Source organism: Chionomys nivalis, chromosome 6 (genome assembly GCF_950005125.1).
Source record: "Chionomys nivalis chromosome 6, mChiNiv1.1, whole genome shotgun sequence".
Taxonomy (NCBI): domain Eukaryota; kingdom Metazoa; phylum Chordata; class Mammalia; order Rodentia; family Cricetidae; genus Chionomys; species Chionomys nivalis.
Genome location: NC_080091.1, coordinates 10,112,542 through 10,138,704, shown reverse-complemented (window position 1 = coordinate 10,138,704; position 26,163 = coordinate 10,112,542). Strand labels below are relative to the sequence as shown.

The following is a 26,163-nucleotide window of genomic DNA, read 5'->3' as shown; positions in this document are numbered from 1 at the left end:
TTTCCTCTTAGCACTGCTTTCATAGTGTCCCATAGGTTTGAGTATGTTGAGTCTTCGTTTTCATTGAATTCAAGAAAGACTTTAATTTCTTTCTTTATTTCTTCCTTGATCCAGGTGAGGTTCAGTAGTTGACTGTCCAGTTTCCATGAGTTCATAGGCTTTCTGGGGATAGCATTGTTGTTGAATTCTAACTTTAATCCATGGTGATCTGATAAGACACAGGTGGTTACCGATATTTTTTTGTAACTGTGTAAGTTTGCTTTGTTACCGAGTATGTGGTCTATTTTCGAGAAGGTTCCATGAGCTGCAGAGAAGAAGGTATATTCTTTCCTATTTGGGTGGAATGTTCTATAGATGTCTGTTAAGTCCATTTGATTCATTACCTCCCTTAATCCTCTTATTTCTCTGTTAGGTTTCTGTCTGATTGACCTGTCCATTGGTGAGAGAGGAGTGTTGAAATCTCCTACTATTAGTGTGTGTGGTTTGATGACTGCCTTGAATTTTAGTAACGTTTCTTTTACATAAGTGGGTGCTTTTATATTAGGGGCATATATATTCAGGATTGAGATTTCATCCTGGTGAATTGTTCCTGTTATGAGTAAAAAATGTCCATCTCCATCTCTTTTGATTGATTTTAGTTTGAAGTCAACTTTCTTAGAAATTAGTATGGCCACACTTGCTTGTTTCTTAGGTCCGTTTGCTTGATAAACCTTTTCCCAGCCCTTTACTCTGAGTAGATGTCTGTCTTTGTGGTTGAGGTGTGTTTCTTGTAAGCAGCAGAATGTTGGATCCTGTTTTCATATCCAATCTCTTAGCCTGTGCCTCTTTATAGGTGAGTTGAGTCCATTGATATTAAGTGATATTAATGACCAGTGGTTGTTAACTCCGATCATTTTTCCTTTCTTTCTTTCTTTCTTTCTTTCTTTCTTTCTTTCTTTCTTTCTTTCTTTCTTTCCTTTGGTAGTAGAGTTTGTGTGTTTCCCTTCTTCAAGTTGTGCTGGTGAAGGGTCATTAGATGTCTGAGTTATTGTGGGCATTGTTGGACTCCTTGGTTTGTGATTTTCCTTCAATTACTTTCTGAAGGGCTGGATTTGTGGCTACGTATTGTTTAAATTTGTTTATATCCTGGAAAACTTTGTTTTCTCCATTTATAGTGAACGAAAGCTTGGCTGGGTATAGTAGTCTGGGCTTGCATCCATGGTCTCTTAGTTTCTGCAGTACATCTATCCAGGACCTTCTGGCTTTCATGGTTTCCATAGAGAAATCAGTGTAAGTCTGATAGGTTTACCTTTATAGGTAACTTGACCTTTTTCCTTTGCAGCTCTTAATATTCTTTCTTTATTCTGTATGTTTTGTGTTTTGATTATTATATGACGAGGAGATGTTTTTTTTGATCCAGTCGATTTGTTGTTCTGTATGCTTCTTGGACCTTCAAAGGAATATCTTTCTTAAGGTTGGGAAAGTTTTCTTCTATAATTTTATTAAATATATTTTCTGGACCATTGAGCTGTACTTCTTCTCCTTCTTCTATCCCTATTATTCTTAGGTTTGGTCTTTTTATTGTGTCCCAGATTTCCTGAATGTTTTGTGATGAGAATTTGTTGGTTATGCTTTTTTCTTTGATGAGAGTGTTTATTTTCTCTATGGTATCTTCAGTGTCTGAGATTCTTTCTTCTATCTCTTGTAATCTGTTGGTGGTACTTGTCTCTGTAGTTCGTTTATTCAAATTTTCCATCTCCATCCTTCCCTCGGTTTGTGTTTTCTTTATTACTTCCACTTCATTCTTCAAGTCTTGAACCGTTTCCCTTACCTGTTTGATTACTTTTTCTTGTTTCTCTTGGTTTTCTTGGGTATCTTTGAGATATTTATTCATTTCCTCTACCTTTTTGTTTGTAATCTCTAATTGGTTGTGGCAGTTTTTCACCTCCTGTTTAAGGTCCTCTATTATTTTCATAAAATTCACTTTTGAGTCGAATTCTTCTAATTCTTCTGGATTAGGGTGTAGACTTCTCATTTCGGGATTCCTGGATCCTGGTGATGTCACGTTGCCTTTCAAGTTGTTGGGGGAATTCTTGCATTGGCGCCTGCCCATCTTTTCCTTCAAATGGAGCCAGGAGAGGCCTGATGTCTTGGACCAGTCTTTGCTGTGACTAACTCTCTAGGTGTATCTCCTCAGTGTAGGGGCAGGAACCGTTCCCTTCCAGATGAACTCCTCAACACCAAAACATGGATGCGTGGTATTCCAATGACCCGCGTAAAGAAGGCCGAATGCAAGGGGTCGGGCGGGGTCCAGTAGAACACAGGCGACACTGCAGTACAAGCTGGAGGTGCCTGCGCTCCCTTTCGGGGGTTGCTGAGGCCTGCCCGCTAGGCAGGCACTCACCGCTCTGGTTGGGTAGCCTTAGTGTAGGGGCGTTTGTGCTCTCTACCGGGACCGTCCGCCCCAGGATAGTACACACTCACCCGTCCCGATGAAACTTCTCGGCACCTACACAGGAACTCCTGGATGCCCCAATGAGCCAGGGACTAAGGGAAGTAGGGCGCATGCAGAGCAGGTCCAGCATTTCACAGCAGAGACTGCAGCCCCAGCAGCGGGGGCCCGCTTTCCCTGGCGGGGACCTTGAGGCCTGCCCTCTAGTCAGGGACTCACTGCTCTGGGTTGGTAGCCTTAGTGAAATGGCAGGAAACTGTTCCACAGCTAAGGACCTTGCAGACAAGGCAGGCTTGGGGGTGGGGGTGGGGGCGGGTGTGTAGGAGAGAAAGCCCTGCAGCAGGAGCTGGGGGAGGGGCGTTTGTGCTCTCTACCGGGACAGTCCGCCCCAGGATAGCACACACTCACCCATCCGATGAAACTTCTCGGCACCTACACAGGAACTCCTGGATGCCCCAATGAGCCAGGGACTAAGGGAAGTAGGGCGCAGGCAGAGCAGGTCCAGCAGATCACAGCAGAGACTGCAGCCCCAGCAGCGGGGGCCCGCTTTCCCTGGCGGGGACCTTCTTATTTAAGGTATTGTACTGATGAAGTTTATTTTAAAATGTAAGGTAAAATTCTAGTTTTTGAAACTATTATTATGAACTATTTAGGATAACTAAGAAAGACAGATCAGTATTTAGTCATCTATAACAATCAAATTTACAGATATAATAGGTATGTTTTCCAGATCGTATAGAGGTATATTTTAGATACATGGTCTTCAAATACTTCAAAGACCTATAGAACATGGCATTTAAAACATTTTCTTAGTTTAAAATTTTTCATGACAATGAGATACACCTGCTTCTGGCAGCACCAATTTACTTTAGAAAAGATGTGGGCTTTGAAGAAATTTCTTATGGAGCTTGCTTTCTTTGTGGGAGTGTTAGCCACTGAATAAAGACACTGCTCTTGACTTTGATGACTATGTGCTATGCAGACAGGACATGCAAGACCTACAGGAAAGTGACTGCTGCAAACCTTTCAGAACAGGGCAGGATGGTCATTCAGGGTTCCTGCTTCACAGAACCAACCACATGACATTCTGCATGACACAGAAGAGAGTGACTGACAAACAGCCAATATAGGTGGGACAGTCTTTCAAATTTCCTGCTTCATTGAAAAGTCTGTCAGATATTATGATCCTGTAGGCTGAAGATGGATGTCCCAACATTGCAAAGGATCTTTGGGTGACTATCCAGGTACCATGTTTAGTGGGCCTGTTTGAAATCTGAAGACATGTTTTTCTACAGACTTATTTCTTTCATTTATTTGAAGGTGACTGTTACATGATATGTCTCTATTACACTGACTACATCCATAGTGTTTCTATCCAGTATGACTTCTTTCATGCCTCTGAAAATGACATTTGTATGCAAAGGCTTTACTACATTGGTTACATCTATAGGGTTTCTCTCCAGTGTGACTTCTTTCATGCCTGTGAAGATTACTGTGACATGCAAAAGCTTTACCACATCGACTACATTCACAGGGTTTCTTTCCAGTATGATTTATTTCATGCCTGTGAAGACTACTCTTATACTTAAATGCTTTACCACACTGACTACATTCATAACATTTCACTCCAGTATGAATTCTTTCATGCTTGTGAAGATGACTGTTATGTGCAAAGACTTTTTCACATTGACTACATTCATAGGGTTTCTCTCCAGTATGACTTCTTTCATGTTTTTGAAGATAACTGTTCTGTGTGAAGGCTTTACCATATTGACTACATTCATAGGGTTTCTCTCCAGTATGGTTTCTTATATGCCTGTGAAGATCACTTTTATATGCAAAGGCTTTACCACATTGATTACATCCATAGGGTTTCTCTCCAGTATGAATTCTTTCATGTATTTGAAAAAGGCTTTTATAGGCAAAGGTTTTACCACATTGATTACATTCATAGGATTCCTCCCCAGAATTACTTCCTTTATGTATTTGAAGATATCTGGGACATGCAAAAGCTTTATGATATTTATCATATTCATACCTTTTCTCCCTAGTATAAATTCTACCAACTTGATGAAGATTGTGACATGCAAAGTCTTGATCACTTTTACTGTATTCACAGGGTTTTATTTCCAAGTGAGTTCTCTGGTGTACTTTCACAGAAGAATCAGATCTAAAGACTTTATCACATTGATTACATTTATAGAGATCATCTTCATCACTAGTTGTTTTATGTGTTTGAAGACACCTTTGAGAGATAAACCCTTTAGTACTTGGTTTGCATTTGTTACTTCTTCTTCCTTAAGAGTTTTTTTCACATCTTTGAAGAGAACTCAAAGTTTTGTCACACTGATTCCATGCGTAACATTTTCTCATACTGTGAGAAACACTACATGTGCAAAGTGAACCAGAAGAGACAGTCAAAGTTTCATATTCACTGTAATTATGAGACTTTTCTCCAATGAGAGTTTGCTGATGTTTTCCCACAGACATTGGAAAACCAGTTAATTGTAAACTTGTATCACAGTTATCATGTCTCCTCATGGTGGGGACTACTACATCTCTTCCAATTGTTCTGAGAGAGACAGGAGTACAATGCTTCTTTTTGTTTCCCTTATATTCACATGGTTTGGATCCAGAGTGACAGATGATATATCTGGTAAAGGAAAAAAACAAATAAAAGCTTTTTGCATTGCACTGATATAGGCTAACATTGTAGAAGGAGCAGCAGGCCACTTCCCACCACCCAGGAGGGCTCCAGGCCACCCATCCCCCTGCCCCTACAAAACCTCCCCAGCCACCCCTTGCCATGGCAGCAAAAGCTGAATGTGATGGAGTGGTGGGTTGCATTCTGGCCACCCCAGCTCCCGCATGGCTAGTTTATGGCCAAAAATAATTACAAAGAAACTGTATTCTTTTAAACATTGCCTGGCCCATTAGTTCCAGCCTCTTATTGGCTAATTCTCACATCTTGCTTTAACCCATTTCTAATAATGTGTGTAGCACCACGAGGTGGCTTACCAGGGAAGATCTTAACCTGCGTCTGTGTTGGGTGGGAGAATCATGGCGACTGACTGACTCGGCTTCTTTCTCCCAGCATTCTGTTCTGTCTATTCCGCCTACCTAATTTTCTGTCCTATTAAAGGGCCAAGGCAGTTTCTTTAGTAACCAATGAAATCAACACAAAACAGAAACTCACATAGGCCAGTTCAGCCAAGAAGAAAGGCTCCAGGTGGAGCATCTTTGGTGCTCAACATTCTATCAGGAATAGATCGGTGTTGCCAGGAGCAATTGTGTCTCACTACCACGAAACTCTGAGTTAGATTAAGGCCATTTTCTACAGCTCTTTGAAAAGGTTGAAGATTATATAAATGTAGTTACTTTCCACTCATGACTTGGCCAAGCTATTTATTATATAAGACTTAAGCTAGTTAGAATAGGATATTTCTACTTATTGTATATAATTTCATAGCAGGTTTAAAACTCTCTTACTTAAACAAAAGGGGGAGGTGTTGCAGGAGCTCCTTCCGCTCCTTCAGCCAATAGCCGCTGAGATACCAGCCCATTGGGGTGTGGTCTCTCTCCCTTTAAAAAAGCGGCCACTTCCCTCTCCTCTCTCTCTTGCTTCCTGCTCCGCTTCCGGTGACTAGACTCCCTGATTGCACAGAGGGCTGTTGTCTGGGATGGTGATCTGTAAGTTTTTCCCCTTTAAATAAATAACCATTCTATTAATCATAATTCCAAACTGGTGTGGGATTGTTTGTGATTTACACCTTCATAACATTTTATGTTTCATACAGCTGTGATATATGTATGGATTCATGTTTCTAGAGCACAACAACTTCCTGGTCTCTCATAAAGTGCTCAATGCACTAAAATATGCTAAGTAACTTACTACAAGTATATGAGAAACACTACTTTTAATATGGAAGATTGCTTATAAAATATCTTAGACATACACTAATCCCCCATTAATGTGTATACCTTTTGGGATAATTGAATGTTATGAACTTAAGTTGATGGATAGTTCTACAACATGCCTCTCATATGACCATGATTAAAATGATGATGTCTGTTATGGCATTATTTCCTTCTCTTATTCTTGTTTTGTTATGTTTGTTTTCTGTTGTTGTTTGGGTTTCTTTGGTTTGGGGGATTTGGGTTTCTGGTTTTTGGGTTTTAGGGGTTTTTTTGAGATAGGTTTCTCTGTAGCTTTGAATTCTGTCCTGAAGCTTTCTCTGTAGACCAGGCTAGCCTCAAAGTCACAGAGATCTGCCTGCCTCTGCCTCTCAAGTACTTGGATTAAAGCCATGCACAGCCACTGCCTAGTTCCTTGTCTTATTCGTAAAGAAAATGCTTTAAATGATCAGCTACCTGACATTGCAGTACATGGTGCTGTAGAAATTTAATAGCCATCACACAGCTGTGTTTATTCACACTGATGCATTTTATTAAAAGTTCAGGGTACATTAATATGTCTTCAGAGGTACATATGTATTAGCTTGTACATGAAAATTATCTTCTATGTCTTCTAGAATTTTGAGAATGGTCTTCAAAATTCTGTTCTTCCCATTTGTACCCTATAATACAGTACCAGAAAATATATGTGATATATTACTGGAAATTAGGAACAATTGATTAAATTACTATCTTTCATGAATCTTAGAATCATACCTTATTTACTAAACAGATTTGTCCTCTATAACATTCAAAATTTCTGGAGAGCACCAATCTCCAAGTCTTGTCTCCTTAAGTTGAAAAAAAAAAAACAGAAAGCTCATATTCCTACCTATAGCAGTGAGGTACCAACAGATTTCCAGCATCACATCTTTGTAGAGACTCTTCTGGGAAGAATCCAGCAAAACCTACTCTTCATGAGTGAAGTTCACATGCACATCCTCATAGGTCACTGCATCCTAAAGTATATATATGCATCTCACATATGTACATAATAGAAATATCAGACTTGGTTCAGCGGGTAAAACTCCTGCAGGCAGACCCATCCACTCCCATCACCCATTGGACCCTATAACCTACAAGTACTACTCTGTCCCTCAAGCCCATGGGAACCCATCATCCTCCCCCCCCACACCAACCATTCCCCATGACATCAGAGGCCCACAGAGGAACAGGTTCCACCTATACAGATTTGAAGAAGAAGTGAGTGACTGGTCTCCAGGCTGGATAGCCCCAGTCTCTAGACCCTAGAACCCAGGGCACATCCTATGACCCTCCCCCACTCAGTGAAGACCCAGCAGTTAGTCAAAAGGTAAGACTCTTGTGGGCATGATGCTCAGCTACCCCTGACCTATTGGATCCTGTAACTTACAAGTCCCACTCCACACCCAACCCATGGAACCCATCATCCCACCCCAACCAACCATCCCCCATGGTATCAGTGGCCCCTGGAGGCACAGAAACCACCAGCACCAACTGGAGGAAGAACAGCTCTAGATGTAGACACCACCTGCACCAATTAGGGGATGAGCAGCCCCCTGAGGCACAGGTACCTCCTGCACCAATTGGAGGAAGAATCAATACCTGATCCTATAATTACCCAATTCCCAGATGGGTAGATGGCAGTGTAAGAATGCAGTCAACAACATAAAAAGCAATATGGCACAACCAGAAACGAGGTCTACAACAGAAAGACCTGAACATTCCAATGCAGATAAAGATGAAAATAATCTTTAAAATAACTTTTTAAAAATATGATAGAGGTCCTAAAGAGAAAATTTAAAAATCCCTTAAAGAAATTTAGGAAAAGATAAACCAAAAAATGGGGAAAAATCAATAAGTCCTTAAAAGATAGCCAAGAAAAAAAACAATCAAACAGGTGAAGAACAGAGTTTAAAACTTGAAAATTGAAATAGAGGCAAAAAAACACACAAACCAACTGTGAAGATTGAAAATCTATGTAAATGAACAGGAAATACAAATGCAAGCATAACCAACAGAATGTAAGAGATGGAAGAGAATCTCTGCGGTTGAAGATACAGTAAAGGAAATAGATTCATCCATCAAAGAAAACATTTAATCCAACAGTCTTAACACAAAACATCTAGGAAATCTAGAACATCATGCAAAGACCAAACCTAAGAAAACTAGGGAAAAAGAAGTCCAACTCAAGGGCTCAGAAAATATATTCAACAAAACCATAGAAGAAAACTTTCTGAACCTAAAGAAGGACATACCTATGAAGATACAAGCTTACAGAACACCAAACAGACTGAAAAAAAAGACCCCTCACTACATAATAACACTAAACAGAATAAAAAATACTAAGAGCTTCAAAGGAAAAGGGTCAGTAACATATAAAGGCAGACCTATCAGACTAACACCCAACTACTAAATGGAGACTCTGAAAGGCAGTAGGTCCTAGATATATGTTTTGCAGACACACACACAAAAAAAACCCCACAGATGCCAGCCCAAACTACTATACCCAGAAAAACTTTCAACCACTACAGATGGAGAAAACAAGATAGTTCATGATAAAACCAGATTTAAACAATACCTATCCATAAATCCAGCCCTACACAAAATACCAGAAGGAAGACAGCGGAACCCATGAAAACACAGAAAATAGATAATCCCACACCAGCAAATCCCAAAGATAAGAAACTCACACACACACACACTGCCAACAAAACAAAACAAAACAAAAACAGGAATTAACAATCATTAGTCATTAATATCCCTTATTATAAATGGAATCAATTCGCCTATAGAAAAACACAGACTAACATAATGGGTACAAAAACAGGGGCCAACCTTCTGCTGCATACAAGAAACACACTTCAACTTCAAAAACAGACACTACCTCAGATTAAATGGTTAGGAAAAGATTTTCCAATCTAACAAAAATAAGAACCCAAAGAAAAACACATAGTCATCTGCCTGGATAGGGAAATTAGACAAGATTGCCAGGCAAAAACTGGGAACTTGGGGGTGAGATGGCATGGGGCTAAGGGTAAATGGGGTGAGAAATGTGAGAAAGGGAGGATGGGGGGAGCTTGGGGGAATGGTAGGGTTGGAATATAGGAAGGGTGGATACAGGAGCAGAGAAATATATATCCTAATTAAGGGAGCCATCTTAGGGTTGGCTCGCAGGTGTCCAGGGAGATGTCTAGTACCTTGGGAAACTTAAGAGAGGGAACCTGAAATGACCCTATCCTATAGCCATACTGATGAATATCTTGCATATCACCTTAGAACCTTCATCTGGCGATGGATCGAGATAGAGACAGAGACCCAATTTGTAGCAAGGGACTGAGCTCTTAAGGTCCAAATGAGGAGCAGAAGGAGGGAGAACATGAGCAAGGAAGTCAGGACCACAAGGGGTGCACCTACCCACTGTGACAGTGAAACTGATCAATTGGAAGCTCACGAAGGCCAGCTGGACTGGGACTGAATAAGCATGGGATGAAACCAGACTCTCTGAACATGGCAGACAATGAAGGCTGATGAGAAGCCAAGGAAAATGTCACTAGGTTTTGATCCTAATACATGAACTGGCTTTATGGGATCCTAGCCTGTTTGGATGCTCACCTTCCTGGACCTAGATAGAAGTGGGAGGACCTTGGACTTCCCACAGGGCAGGGAATTTGAACTGCTCTTCAGTCTCGAGAGGGAGGGGGAATAGAGTGGGGGAAAGGGGAGAGGAATGGGGAGGGGGAGGGGAGTGGGGGGAGGGGCGATGTGTGGGAGGAGGGGGAGGGAAATGGGAAACAGGAAGGAGGTGGAATCTTAATTAAAAAAGAATAAAATAAAGAGAAAAAACAAAAAAAACCAAAGAAGCAAGTTCTGTAGCTATCCTAATACCTAACAAAGTAGACTTCAAACTAAAATTAATCAAAGAGGTGAAGAAGGCCATTTCATATTCATCACAGGAAAAAAAAACACAAATATGAAGTCTCAATTCTGAAAATTTATGTCCCAAATACTAGGGCATCCACATTTGTAAAAGAAATATTACAAAAGCTTAAATTGCACATCAAACCCCACACACTAATAGTGGGAGACTTCAACATATCACTATCACCAATGGACAGGTCTACAAAAGAGAAAATTAACAGAGAAATAAGGGAACTTTGTTGCAGGGGCTGCTTGTTTGTTTCCAGCCACTTAGACCCAAAATAATCACACAGAAACCATATTAATTAAGTCACTGCTTGGCCCACTAGCTCTAGCTTCTTATTGGTTAACCCTCACATATTAATTTAATATGTGTATTGCCATGTGGCTGTGGCTTACTAGCTAAAGATCTCAGCATCTGTCTCCAGCAGGCTACATGACTTCTCTCTGACTCCTCCTTCTCTCTCCAAGAATTTTAGTTTTAAATGTTTAGTTTTCCCCACCTAGCTCTTTCCCCCTATAGCTCTTCTATAGACCCAAAGCAGTTTATTTATCAATGGTATTCAAGCATACAGAGGGAAATTCCACATCACCTCCCCATTTATGTTTAAATAAAAAGGAAGGCTTTAATTTTAACATAGAAAAAATTACATATATTCTATCATAACTAAGGAAAACTATATTATTACTGTCTATTCTTCAACTCCATCAAAGACTCCAGAAGAATATATTACCTAAGTAAACAGGAAGTACAGTGTAAGCAACTCCCAAAACTCTAGAATTGACAGAGACATCTCACTGCCTGGACAGTCACCCAAAGCTCTTCAGTATCATTGGGACATCCATCTTCAGCCTACTGGCCCATAGTAGACAGCAGACTTTTCCATGAAGCAGAAAATTTCAAAGACAGTTCCACCTATAATGGCAGTTTACTCTTCTGTGACCTGTAGAATGTCTGGTAGTCTCTTTCATGAAGCAGGAACCCCAAAGGATGGTCTCATCTTTAGACAAGTTCAGCAGTCATTTATCTGCAGGTCCTGCATGTGCAATTCATCAAGCAGTCAAGGCAAAAACAGTTTCTTGACCAAATGGCTAACCAACTCCATAAGGAGCTTCTTTGATGCCCATCTTCCTCTTGAAGTAATTGGTGATACCAGGAGCAGATGTGTCTCATTGTCAGAAAAATCCTAAGTTCTTAAAATATTTTAAATGCCATATTCTGTAGTCTTTGAAAGGTTTGAAGAATGCCTATTCATCTGAAATACATCTCTGTACATCTAAAAATTTATCATGACTACAAGCTTGACTGTTATAGATTATCTATTAACCTATATATCTTAATAATACACTACATTTTAAATCAAGGATAGAAATACATATACACCGTTTATCAAAATTGACCTTAAATTGGTATCAACAAAGCAAGATCCATACTGATACAAATATCTATATTAAATCCCCCTTTAAATGTAAACAAACATTTAAAGACAATATTTGGGAATATGGGCATAGATCTGTCCAAACTTCTTCCTACTGTTTATTGTGCAAAGTAATTTTTGAGGGGTGTTCAAGGCAACCTTTCAGGGGGTCTTGGTCCATCAAACCTTTCAGGGGCTCTTGGTCCATCAAACCATATTAGTCTGGAATGAATCCACAGGTTCTCATCCTCTGTGGAAACAAAAGAAAAACCTCTTTTCCAAAGCAACATATCTTTAGACCCAAATTTTGAAGTCATAATACCTTTGTAATATACAGTGTTGGTTTAGCTTAGCAGCCCAAACAATGAAATGTCTCTCTGTACTTAGCTCATTCACAATCAAACAATTCAAAGATAACACAATAATATACATAATCCAGATTGTCTGTGAATTTTCCATCTTTACATGGCTTAGTTTTCTTTACTCCTTTTAATCTATGCCTATCTGTACTCTGTCTCTTTAAAGATTTTACCTTCTTTTTTAAAAAACCATTTATTTCTTTTTATAACTGTCTATATTCTTTTTCTTCTCTCTCCCATGCCTATATACATTTATCCAACACTGTAACCCATTTAGAGGTCTTTTATGTCTGAATCTGTCCTGTTGTGTATCTATAATTCTTTACTGTTCAGGACCACTTCTTAAAATGCTAAACGCTTCTTAGAAACTTAAGCTGAACCATTCCTAGGGTATATATGACCTGCCTGCTTGTTCCACCCAGTCTGACATGGTGGAGGAAGTCCATTCACTGCCTCTGAGAACCACACACACCACCCCACTTTCAGAAACACAGACGGTCTACATTGCCATCAAGCAAGCCACAACACACTGCTCACAAACCCCATCCAAATGTTCCATCTCCCAAAAGAACCAGAGGTCATTCTGGCAACATGACCCAGAAAGCCAGCATTTCAAAAAGGTGAGGCTTTTTGTGTCTGCTACAGCTGAGTCAGGAAAACCTCTCTTAAAGGAGCTACAGTATGCCACCAGCAAACAGTAAGAAGCTGTGTTAAACTCTGTATTTTTGTGCCTAGAATTAAGCTCTCTCAGGTTTTTAAGTGGATTTTAGTTTTCCACATGGGCGCCAATCTGTAGTATGGAGGGCTTCTTGATGGTTCCCAGCCACTTGGCTAGCTTAGAACCGAAATAATCACACAAAACTATATTAATTAAATCACTGCTTGTCCCATTAGCTCTAGCTTCTTATTGGCTAAATCTTACATATTAATTTAACCCATTTCTATTAACCTGTATATCACCATATTGGGAACCAGTTTGTTGCAGGGGGCTGCTTGTTTGTTCCTGGCTGCTTAGACCCATAAAGAAACCATATTAATTAAGACACTGTTGAGCTACCTAGGTGGGAGCAAGCCTGAGAAAGCAAGCTCCATGGGAGCAGGAGAGCAGATCTAGTTCAGGGACATTGGCAGACCAGGACGGAGCCAGCAACGTGGGCTAGAGCAGACCTGAGAGAGCAAACTCCACTAGAACAGATACAGGGGAGCAATCACTAAGCAAGTGAGCCAGAGTCAGAGACCACTGAGGGTCCAGATGTGAATCTGGGATCTTCAAGGAAGTAGGCCTAAGCCAGGACCCCTGTAGGTATGGGTGTGAGTCTAGGACCTCCAAGGAAGTAAACCTGAACCAGGACCTCTGCATTCAGGCATGAGTCTGGGACCTATGAGAGAGTAGGCAGGAACCAGAGACATATGCTAGAGTAGGCCCAAGGCAGCAACCTCATCAGAAAGAGCCCCAAGCAAGTAATCTCTGTGGGAAAATGCCCAAATGACCCCTGGTATTGCAGAATGATCCTGCAAGTGCCGAGTGACCTCCAGGAACATGGAGTGACCAACAGGTTGACTGTAACTGTAGCCCTGACTGTACACAGGGAGCAACACACTGAGCCTTGGATACACTGGCACCTGGAAGTTTCATTACCAGAATCACAGACAGCCCTTACTACACCAATCAGAAGAAAAGATGGGTAGACAAGATGAAGCAGAAGAAAATGACCTAAAAATAACTTTAGTAGAATGTTAGAGGACCTTAAAGAGGAAATGAAAATTTTCATCAAAGAAATGGAGGAAATTGGAAGACATCAACAAATCCCTTATAGCAAAACAAAAAATACAATCAAACAGATGAAAAAAAAACTATTCAAGACATGAAAACCAAAATAGAAACAATAAATAAAATACAAGCTGGGGGAATTGGAGAAACAGAAATCATGAGAAAATAACGAGGAATTACAAATGCAAGTACAAACAGCAGATTACAAGAGATGGAAAAGAGAATCTCAAGCGCTGAAGATACAATAGAGGAAATAGACTCACCAGTCAAAGAAAGCATTAAATCTAATGAAAGCTAAACACAAAGTATCTGGAAAATATGTGACACCATAAAAAGACAAAATCTAAAAATAATAGGTTTAGAAGAAGGAGAAGTCCAACTCAGAGACCCACACTGGAGCACCGGACTGAGCTCCCAAGGTCCTAACGAGGAGCAGAAGGAGGGAGAACATGAGCAAGGAAGGCAGGACCACGAGGGGTGCACCCACCCACTGAGACAGTGGGTCTGATCTATTGGAAGCTCACCAAGGCCAGCTGGACTGTGACTGAAAAAACATGGGATAAAACCAGACTCTCTGAACATAACGGACAATCAATAACACAGAAAATATATTTAACAACATCATAGAAGAAAATTTTTCAACCTAAAGAAAAATATGCCTATGAAGATAAAAGAAGCTGAGATAATAAGAAAGGGACTGAATCAAAAAGTCCCCTTTCCACATAATAATAAAAACATTAAACATACAGAATAAAGAAAGAATATTAAGAGCTACAGAAAAAGCCAAGTAACATATAAAGGCAGGCCTTTCAGAATTATACCTTACTTCTCATTGGTAACAATGATAGCCAGAAAGTACCAATCCCATGTTATGCAGACATTAAAAGACAATGGATTCCAGCACAGTCAACTATACCCAGCAAAATTTTCAATCACCACAGAAGGATAAAACAAGTTATTCTATGACAGAACCTGATTTAACCAATACCTAGTGACAAACCCAGTCCTACATAAAGTACCAGAAGGAAAACTCCAATGCAAGGAAGTTGTCTACATCAACAAAAACACAGACAATTAATGATCTCACAGCAGCAATTCCCATAGAAGGAAAAACTACACACAACAACATCACTAACAACAAAAATTAAAATGAAAGGAGATAGCAATCACTGATCATTAATATCCCTTAATATAAATGGACTTAACTCACCCATGAAGAGACACAGTCTAACAGATTGGATATGAAAATAGAATCCATCCTTCTGCTGCATACAAGAAACACTCTTCAACTTCAAAGACAGACATTGCCTCACAGCAAAGGATAGGTAAATATTTTTCCAATCAAATGGACCTAAGAAACAAGCTGGTTTAGCTATCCTATTATCTAACAAAATAGACTTCAAAGTAAAATCAATCAAAAGAGACAACGAAAGACATTTTATGTTAGTTAGCGGAAAAATCCAGCAGGAGGAAATCCTTTTTTTCGAGACAGGGTTTCTCTGTAGCTTTGGTGCCTGTCCCGGAACTAGCTCTTGTAGACCAGGCTGGCTTCAAACTCCCAGAGATCCGCCTGCCTCTGCCTCCCGAGTGCTGGGATTAAAGGCGTCTGCCACCACCACCCGGCTAAGAGGAAATCTTAATACTAAACATCTATTCCCCAAATACAAAGACATCCTCATATGTAAAAGAAACACTTCTAAAGCTTATATCACACATTAAATCCCACACACTAATAGTGGGATATTTCAACATTCCACTCACACCATTGGACATGTGTGTCAGACAAAAACTTAACAGAAAAATAAGGGAACTAACAGATGTTGTGACACAAATAGACTTAACATATATCTATAGAGCATTCCATTCAACCATGAAAGAGTCTACCTTCTTCTTAGCACCTCATAGAACCTTCTCAAAAACTGACCATACACTAGTTAACTAAACAAATCTTAACAGATACAAAAAAACTGGAATAACCCCATGTATCATATAAGATCACTGTGACTTAAAATTAGAATTCAACAGCAACACTAATTGCAGAAAATCCACAAAAACATGGAAATTAAACAATGCTCACCTGAAGCATCAATGGGTCAAGGAAGAAATAAAAGAAGAATTTAAAGACTTCCTAAAGTTAAAGAAAATGACCACAAAACATACCAAAATTTAGGGAACACAATGAAAGCAGTGTTAAGAGGAAAGTTCATAGCACTAAGTGCCTACATAAAGAAGTTGGAAAAATCCCACACTAGTGTTTTAACAGAACATTTGAAAACTTTAGAACAAAAAGATGCAAACTCACCCAAGACAACTAGACAGTAAGAAATAATCAAATTGAGAGCTGAAACCAACAAAATAGAAACAAAAAAAAAACAATTTAAAGAATCAATGGGACAAAGAGTTGATTCTTCAAGAAAATCAACAAAATAGACAAGTACTCATCCAAACTAACCAAAAGGCAAATAGAGAATATCCAAACTAACAAAATCCAAAATGAAAAAGGCACATAATAACAGACATGGAAGAAATTCAGAGAATCATTAGGTCATGTTTTGAAAACCTGTACCCTACAAAATTGGAAAACTTAAAGGAAATGGATAACTCTCTGGATAAATATCACTTACCAAAATTAAATCAAGATCAGATAAGCAAATTAAAGAGACCTATAACTACTAAAGAAATATAAACAGTCGCCAAAATTCCCCCCCCCCCAAAAAAAGCTCAGGACCAGATGGTTTCAGTTCAGAATTCTGCAAAATTTTCAACAAAGAAATAATACCAATACTCTTAAAATTGTTCCACACAATAGAAACAGAAGGAATATTGTCAAACTTTTTATGAGGCTGTAATTACCCTGATACCCAAACCACATAAAGATATTACTAAGAAAGAGAATTAAAGATCAATCTCATTCATAAACACTGATGCAAAAATATTCAATAAAATACTATTAAATTGTATCCAAGAACACATCATTTTCAAGAAAATGGATGGAACTAGAAAAAGCAATCCTGAGTGAGGTAACCCATACTGCAAAATATAAGCATGGTATGAACCCACTCACGGGTGAATACTAGCTGTAAAGCCAAGGATAAGGCTTTGCTCCACGACCCCAGAGAAGCTAAGTAACAAGGAGAACCCTAAGAGAAACATACACAAATCCCCCTGGGAAGGGGAAATAGGCAAGATCTCCTGAGAAAATTGGGAATGTGGAGGGGAAATTAGGCAAGGCAGAAGGGGAGGAGGAACATAGAAGAGGAGGGAGGAGGAGAACTAGAGGGAATGGGTTGGTCAACATGGGTGAAGGACAGAGATGGAGAACAAGGAAAGATATATCTTGATTGAGAGAGCCATTATGAGTCTAGCAAAAAGCCTAACACTAGAGAAATTCCCAGAAACCCACAAGGATAACCCCAGCTAAGACCTTAACCAATAGTAAAGATGGTGCCAGAACTGGCCTTGCCCTGCAGTCAGATTGATGAATATCTTAAATGTCTTCCAAGGACTTACATCCAGCAACTGATGGAGGCAGATGCAGAGAACCACAGCGGAACATTGGGCTGAACTAAAAAAGTCCAGCTGAAAATAAAGAGGAGTGAGAATATGAGCGAAGAGATTAAGACCGTGATGGGGTTACCCACTGGATCAGCTTACTTGAGCTAGTAGAAGTCTTCCAATACTGACCTGACAGCATGGGAGCCTACATAGGAACAAACTAGGCCTTCTGAATATGGCTGGGGCAGACTGTGGGGCCACCGACAGTGAGACCAGGATTTATCCCTACTGCTTGTTCTGGCTTTTTTGGAACCTATTCTTCCTGGAGGGATACCTTGCTCAGCCTAGATACAGTGTGAAGGGCCTTGGTCCTACCTCAAACAATGTGTTAAGACTTTGTTGACTCTCCATGGGAAGCCTTTCCTCTCTGAGGACTGGATGGAGGGTGGGATAAAGGTGGGAAGGGGGGAAGGTGGAGGGACCATGAACATTAGAGGGATGGTAAATGTATTTGGCATGTAAAATGAAGAAAGATAGATTTTTAAAATAAATTAAAATAAAAATTGATTTGTTTTATGCTATATTATAATTAGCAGTAGTGTATAATGAAAGGATGAAATTATATCTAAAACAAAAGTATTTCTGTTGGTTTCATATCAGGGTAACTTCAGTTTCATATAAAGAGTTTTTCAATGTTCCTTCTGTGTCTGTTATGCGGAACACATTGAGGAGTATAGGTATTAGCTCTTCTTTGAAGTTCTGTTAGAATTCTGAACTAATTTTTTTTTGGTTTTTGGAACCCATTCTCTTTGAAATGGATACCTTGCTTGGCCTAGATACAGTAGGGAAGACTTTGGACCTTCCACAAAGCAATGTGCCTTATTCTCTTTGAGGAGTGGATGGGGTATAGTATGGGGGAAAGGTTGAAGGAATGGGAGGAGTAGAGGGGTTGGGAATTGGGATTGGTATATAAAATTAAAAAGACAGTTTGCTTTATTTTAAATAAATAAAATAAAAGAGTATTTCTGATAAGTGGTATTACAGGAAAGAAGAAGTATAGAGATGAAAAATTATTCTATTTATTGATTTTTTAAAAGTGTGCTTGGGAGGAGCTGTAGCAGAGTGCACTTAATAGCAGAACACAGATTACTGCTTGGAAAACTTAATACTGTGAAGTGATGAGGTGAGAAATTATCTTATGGACTTGTCTGGAATGTCATTACTCATTTATACATCTTTACAATCATTGCTACAAGGAGGAGAGAGCAGATCAGAGAGTCGGATAGATACAAGGTCAATGTGTCTGTGAATGGCAGACACTAAAAATTGACATCACCACGTCACCTTCATGTGAAAGCATTGCATGAAATATTTCAAGTGTTTGCAATGTGGAGTCCAGCTATGCCTTTCTCTCTCATCTGTTCACACTTCCAAGTGTCTTCCAAAACAGCAATCCAAATCAAATATGCTTGATCCTATAAATATGTCTCATGCTATGCTGTTCTCCAAAGTCACAGTGGATGATTAGAAATCATAGAGGTAAGGAAATAAGGAAAGAAGCAAACATGTTTTTATCCAGCATAGAGGATGCAGGTGCAGAGTCCCAGGGCAATGAGGTCCCCAGAGCACATGTATGAGAGTGAAAAGCAAGAAAAGCCAGTGAATTCATGTTCACTCTGATTATTTAGAGGAGAATATCAACACTCACTTACCCTTGGTTTTCTGGACTTTTTTCTGTGTCCTTATCTGGCCTCAGAACCATAGACTATGCAACATCAGGAACCACCTGTAGCTAACAGTCTTCTCTGACACTGTCAAGTCTGAACCTGTCCCATGAACTAAGCCAATAATCTTCTTGGCTCATTCTAGTTGCAGAGCATTGTCTCTGTGTAGTGCAGACCCTGGCATGTCTCTTCCTTTGCTTTGCCTCTTTCTAATCCTGCAATCTATGTATGGGTTAATGAAAATAACTAATCAGAAGTGTTTTGAGTATGGGAAGCCCACTACATCCATGAAGGCTGACTTAATCCTAGGTGCATTTATCCCCATTTTCTTCACACTAGAAGGACCCAAGGAAATACAGATATTTTTTGAGAAAAAAAGAGAATCCACTAATCAAATACTTAATGTAAGTACTTGTGCCCCTGTGCTAAGGATGTTCTAGCTGCATGACAATGCATGCTCATCTGCACACATGTAATTCCTTTAAGAAGAATGAACTGTATACACAGAAATGTGAAACTCAGTTGCAAACTTTCCACATTCATTATGCTTCTAGAGATCTTTAATCTCCTCCTCTTTATTTCTCTAGTCAAGTAGAGATAAAAGAGGGAAATCACCAACTTTTGTGTCTGTCCATACTGTGAGTTCATGGTAAGGCTTATGTTATTTTCACAGATTGAATTTAATGTGTCAGGAGTGGTTGCACCCTGCTCACATATCTTTGGGACTCTAAATGTGTTGTGTTTGAATGTTTCTTTCTTTCTATAGACTAGGAGAGTTTCTGTTAAATCGCCAATGTCTTTAGTGCATACCTTAGCATCTCCGACCCCACATGTTCTTGCATTAGTTTGTTTAAATATCTCAGGATTTTGACATTGTGATCATGTTTATTACTTATTTATTTCTCATTGTTATTTTAATGCAGTGTCTGCAAATCACATCCTTCATTCCTGATACTCTGTCTTCTGCTTAGTCAGTGCTGCTGGAGTCACTTGCCATTGAGTTTTTATTGGCAGTTTCTTGATTTTATTTCCAACATTTCTATCTCTTCCTCCCTTACCCCAGAATCTCCATTTCCTTTTAGGATTTGACTTTCTTGGTACTGAGTCTTTGATATATATATTTTTTCACCCCTCAGCCATTGTTCTCCTGTACAGTGTTGTATTTGTCTCAATATCAATACCCAGTTGAATTCACTTGCTTGTTTTTTTTTTTTTTTTTTTGGTTTTTTTCGAGACAAGGTTTCTCTGTGGTTTTTGGAGCCTGTCCTGGAACTAGCTCTTGTAGACCAGGCTGGTCTCGAACTCACAGAGCTCCTCCTGCCTCTGCCTCCCGAGTGCTGGGATTAAAGGTGTGCGCCACCACCGCCCGGCTTGTTTCTATTTTCTTTTAGGTCATCCATCTTTTTACTGTGTGAACTACTAATCTGACATTTTATCTTTCTGAATGTTTTTTTTTAGTTCATTTGTTGGTTAGTTATCATATTTTGGAGTAATAATTTGACTTTTTAAAGTAATTCCTGTTGTTTGTTTTTATTGTTTTAACAGTACCTTTGTTCATTTGAGCATCAATTGTAGGTTTGTATGGTCCTATACTAAGAAGTTTCTTCTTAAATGTTCAACCTATTCATTGCTCTGTAAGAAGGAAACAAACTCCAGGCCTATACTCCTGGTGCTTGTGGTGTTATGGAGTATGTGAAGAAAAAATTCCTAGATGCTAGATTTATTTGGAACATACAGTACTCTTAGGAATGCTTTCACAGGATGGAAGGACTACAGTTCAGTAGCCCACTACAGCAGGAGATGGAAGGAGTTCTAAGATCAGGAGGAGAGAGAGACCATCCTCAGGGAGAGGCACTGGGCAGGAAAGCTTTAACTGTTAAGTGACAGCAGTACTTATCTGCCTTATGTGTCATAGGTGAATTCAAGTCACAACTCACTGAATCTTATATTAATTTGTTTTAGTTTACAGAAAAAAATGAAAGACATAGATATATTAATATATCCACTCTCTGTAATCTGTACTGAAACCTTATTGTAGAAGAAGCAGATAGCCAGTGTCTATTTATAGCTGTTGTAAACTCATGATTTAGAGTCACATCAAAAGCTTGGTGATTTAAAGGGGAAATACAGCCGGGCGGTGGTGGCACACGCCTTTAATCCCAGCACTCAGGAGGCAGAGACAGGCAGATCTCTGTGAGTTTGAGGCCAGCCTGGTCTACAAGAGCTAGTTCCAGGACAGGAACCAAAAGCTACAGAGAAACCCTGTCTCGAAAAATCAAAAATAAAATAAATAAAGGGGAAATACAAATATGAACACTCTTTCCCTGTTTCCTCTGTCCAGATTTTGTGTACGTATATCAGATAAGTATTCAGCACAATGAGAAGTAATTTTAAGTCTTATTTAGAAAACAATGAAAGAAAATTAAAAATTTTACTCGTTGGCTATGAAAATAGTAGGTAGTATTTTACCAAGGCTGGATTAATAGCTAATCAGAACTCCACTGATTAATATGATAAACTATATATGTTTGAATCTTTAAGTCTCATTTTCATATACCTTAGATAAGTTAAACACACCTTTATAACTTTCATTTACCTACTTTAAATCACTTCCCTAGAATCTCAAAACTAACAACAACTTCAAACTTTTTTCCATCCGATCTTTTACCAGGAGACTAATATGATTGACTTATGGAAGCAATAATTCAAAAGGAGGTTCTTTACAATAAAAGAATAGTAAAATATATATTTGTTTCTAGTAATAGCATGATAGTTTCAATCTGGTTTTCTTTTTTTCTATTTTTATTGATTTTTATTGAGCTCTACATTTTTGCTGCTCCCCTCCCTGCCTCCCCCCTCACTTTCAATCCTCTCCCAAGGTCCCCATGCTTCCAATTAAATTAGGAGATCTTGTCTTTTTCTACTACCCATGTAGATTAGATCCATGTATGTCTCTCTTAGAGTCCTCACTGCTGTCTAGGTTCTCTGAGATTGTGATTTATGGGCTGGTTTTCTTTGTTTTATGTTTAACCTGTTTGTGAGATTATCTTTTTTAGTGTTAGCCCTATCAACAAGGTATCCCTGTCTGTGAGTCTGCCTTTTTCAGCAGATGACCTGTTCACTGTAGAATAAAACAAGACCTGACTTTTACACATGATATGGACTGACCATGCAACTGCAGCCTTGTTGGGAGGAGCTGAGTAGGACTGCTTGCTGCTGCTAAAATTATAAAGCTGAAACTTGCTATCACTACTACTAGAGATCTGAGAAGGATAAATATGAGCAGGAAGTATAATCCAAATTGCCTCTGTATCAGTTAAAATGATAGAGACTTACCTGATACTGGGGCAACAAGTTAGGATCCTTCATATGATTTCAATATCTTTTTTGAGAGCAGAGATTGTCATGTTTAGATGTCACGTGAGACACCATTGGACTTTGGTTGCCACATAGGACAACATCAGCCTTCAACCACCAGACTCATGAGATTTGAGAAATGTTTCTATGTAGGAGGAACTTAAGGAAACTGACCTACCTTACCAAGGCAGAATGAGGCATTCAACACCACAGTGTTCACAGTTTGGGCATGAACCAGGTGGTGGGTGAGACATGTGCCAGCTCTTGACCCAGAGGTCGGCATTAGTATAGCTGAGGTAATATCCAGGTGAGTCTGTATTTTCCATGGTATTTGTGGATAGACTTAACTAAAGATTCCAGAAGCTGGTATTTTTGTTTATAAGGTGAAGTCTTTTTATTAAGTATCTTAAATGCCATGTTCAGCAGATCTCTCTGAGTTGTTTGAGGGACATCATCTAATTTATTAACTATATCTGATTTTAAACAAACTAATTCTTTTTAGCTACTTGTTCTAGAGTTGTCATTTATAGCATAAGCAGAAGGTTAAAGCTTGTCCCGCTGTAAATGAAACACATTTGTACTCATCGTGACCAAAACAAGGCTCTGAGCATGGTAAAGAATTTGATCATTTATAAAGTGACTGATCATTAGCTTGCATGTCTTAATTATCTTTTACAGTTTGCAACAAGTTAGTAGCTTTTATAAGAATAGAATTTACAGTTTCATCCCTGTTAAGTGAGCATTATAATTTCGAATTGAACATTTAATTGAAGATGCTTGCTGGGCAGTGGTGGTACATGACTTTAATCCCAGCACTAGAGAGGCAGAGACAGTTGGGTCTCTGTGAGTTTGAGGTCAGCATGGTTTACAAGAGCTAGTTTCAGGAGAGGTACCAAAGCTACACAGAGAAACCATCCTTCGAAAAACCAAAGGAAAAGTAAAGATCCTTTGACAACAAAATAAAATTTTAAACAAAAAATACAGTCCACAGAATGTCTGGGAACACAACTTCATGATCATTCATAGTGTAACTTTACAGAATATCAGTTTCTTATATGACATATTTTATTCAAATAGCTCAAGATTAACAAAGTTATCAAATACAAAAAGGGTATGCATCCATCTTAGATTCAGTTTCTTCTAGCCAGGATAGATGTTAGAAATTTATAAACTTTATTAAACATAACTTATTAATTAAATACATATTATTCCTTATCTATAGATATTCAATATCTATATCAATATATTGTCTCTATGCCTAGTGTTGCACACAGCAATGGCAAAAGTGATCTGACATACATCTCTAAATCATTTTCTATTATAGTAAATAGACTCTTAAAACCTTAGGAATTATAAATCATCTGCAAACTTTTTCTGTTAGCAAGTTCTTTTCTCCACAAACAAGAATTAAATCAAATGACATGTGCAGTTTGCTGTGTCATATCTGTTTTTCTAAACAATAGTTGAATTCAAGTTACAAATAAGCATATTTTATGTTTTTTTTGTAGTTATATATTTTTTTTATTGAAAAAAAAATTTTCCGCCTCCTCCCCGCCTCCCATTTCCCTCACCCTCCTCCCGCCCCTCTCCCCCTCCCCCCACTCTTCTTCCCCTCCCTCTCCAGTCCCAGGAGCAGTCAGGGTTCCCTGCCCTGTGGAAAGTCCAAGGTCCTCCCCCCTCCATCCAGATCTAGGAAGTTGAACATCCAAACTGTCTAGGCTCCCACAAAGCCAGAACCTGAAGTAGGATCAAAACCCTGTGCCATTGTCCTTGGCCTCTTGTCAGCTCTCATTGTACGCCATGTTGAGAGAGTCCGGTTTTATCCCATGCTTTTACAGTCACAGTCCAGCTGGCCTTGGTGAGCTCCCAATAGATCGGTCCGACTGTCTCAGTGGGTGGGTGCACCCCTCGTGGTCCTGACTTCGTTGTACATGTTCTCCCTCCTTCTGCTCCTCATTAGGACCCTGGGAGCTCAGTCCGGTGCTCCAGTGTGGGTCTCTGTCTCTATCTCCATCCATCGCTAGATGAAGGTTCTATGGTGATATGCAAGATATTCATCAGTATGGCTATAGGATAGGTTCATTTCAGGTTCCCTATCCTCAGGTGCCCAAGGAATTAACTGTGGACATTGCCCTGGGCATCTGGTAGCCACCCCAAGTTCAAGTCTCTTGCCAACCCTTGGGTGGTTCCCTTAACTAAGATATGAGTTTCCCTGCTCCCCTATCCAACCTTCCTTTACCCCAATCATCCCGTTTCCCCAAGTTCCCCTCATCCTCTCCTTCACACTTTTCTTTCTCCATCTCCCCTTACTCCCATCCCACCCTACCCCCAAGATTCCAATTTTTTGCCCGGCACTCTTGTCTACTTCGCATAGCCAGGAGGATAACTATATGTTTTTCCTTGGGTTTGCCCTCTTGTTTAGCTTCTTTAGGACTACATATTATAGACTCAGAGGCCCCCTATCTATAGCTAGAAACCAATTATGAGTGAGTACATCCGATGATCTTCTTTTTGGGTCTGGGTTACCTCACTCAGGATAGTATTTTCTATTTCCATCCATTTGCATGCAAAATTCGAGAAGTCATTGTTTTTTACTGCAGAGTAGTACTCTAATGTGTATATATTCCACACTTTCTTCATCCATTCTTCCATTGAAGGACACCTAGGATGCTTCCAGGTACTGGCTATTACAAATAATGCTGCTATGAACATAGTTGAACAAATGCTTTTGTCATATGATAAGGAATCTCTTGGGTATATTCCCAGGAGTGGTATTGCTGGGTCCAGGGGTAGGTTGATCCCAATTTTTCTGAAAAACCACCACACTGATTTACAAAGTGGTTGCACAAGTTTGCAGTCCCACCAGCAATGGATGAGGGTACCCCGTTCTCCACAACCTCTCCAGCAAAGGCTATCTTTGGTGTTTTTGATTTTAGCCATTCTGACAGGTGTAAGATGATGTCTCAAAGTTGTTTTGATTTGCATTTCTCTGATCGCTAAGGAGGTTGAGCATGACCTTAAGTATCTTTTGGCCATTTGAACTTCTTCTGTTGAGAATTCTCTGTTCAGTTCAGTGCCCCATTTTTTAATTGGGTTAATTATCATTTTAACGTTTAGTTTCTTGAGTTCTTTATATATTTTGGAGATCAGACCTTTGTCTGTTGCGGGGTTGGTGAAGATCTTCTCCCAGTCAGTAGGGTGCCTTTTTGTCTTCGTGACAGTGTCCTTTGCTTTACAGAAGCTTCTCAGTTTCAGGAGGTCCCATTTATTCAATGTTGCCCTTAATGTCTGTGCTGCTGGGGTTATACATAGGAAGCGATCTCCTGTGCCCATATCTTGTAGGGTACTTCCCATTTTCTCTTCTATCAGGTTCAGTGTGTTCAGATTGATATTGAAGTCTTTGATCCATTTGGACTTGAGTTTTGTGCATGGTGATAGATATGGGTCTATTTTCATTCTTCTACAGGTTGACATCCAATTGTGCCAGCACCATTTGTTGAAGATGCTTTCTTTCTTCCATTGTACACTTTTAGCTCCTTTATCGAAAATGAGGTGTTCATAGGTTTGTGGGTTAAAATCCGGGTCTTCTATACGATTCCATTGGTCGACTTCTCTGTTTTTATGCCAGTACCACGCTGTTTTCATTACTGTAGCTCTGTAATAGAGTTTGAAGTCAGGGATGGTAATGCCTCCAGAAGTTCCTTTATTGTATAAGATTGTTTTGGCTATCCTGGGTTTTTTGTTTTTCCATATA

At 39.4% G+C, this 26,163-nt stretch overlaps 1 protein-coding gene and 1 pseudogene across 1 annotated transcript; one reads left to right on the top strand and one right to left on the bottom strand.

The window, feature by feature from the left end:
* Nucleotides 1–3,802: 3,802 nt before the first annotated feature.
* LOC130875652 (zinc finger protein OZF-like) lies at nucleotides 3,803–7,819 on the bottom strand. The gene is given in 2 exon segments (XM_057771685.1): nucleotides 3,803–5,084; nucleotides 7,758–7,819. Coding segments are annotated over 2 exon segments (1,344 nt in total).
* The window catches only part of LOC130875650 (vomeronasal type-2 receptor 116-like), an 80,352-nt pseudogene continuing 62,006 nt past the window's right edge, over nucleotides 7,818–26,163 (top strand).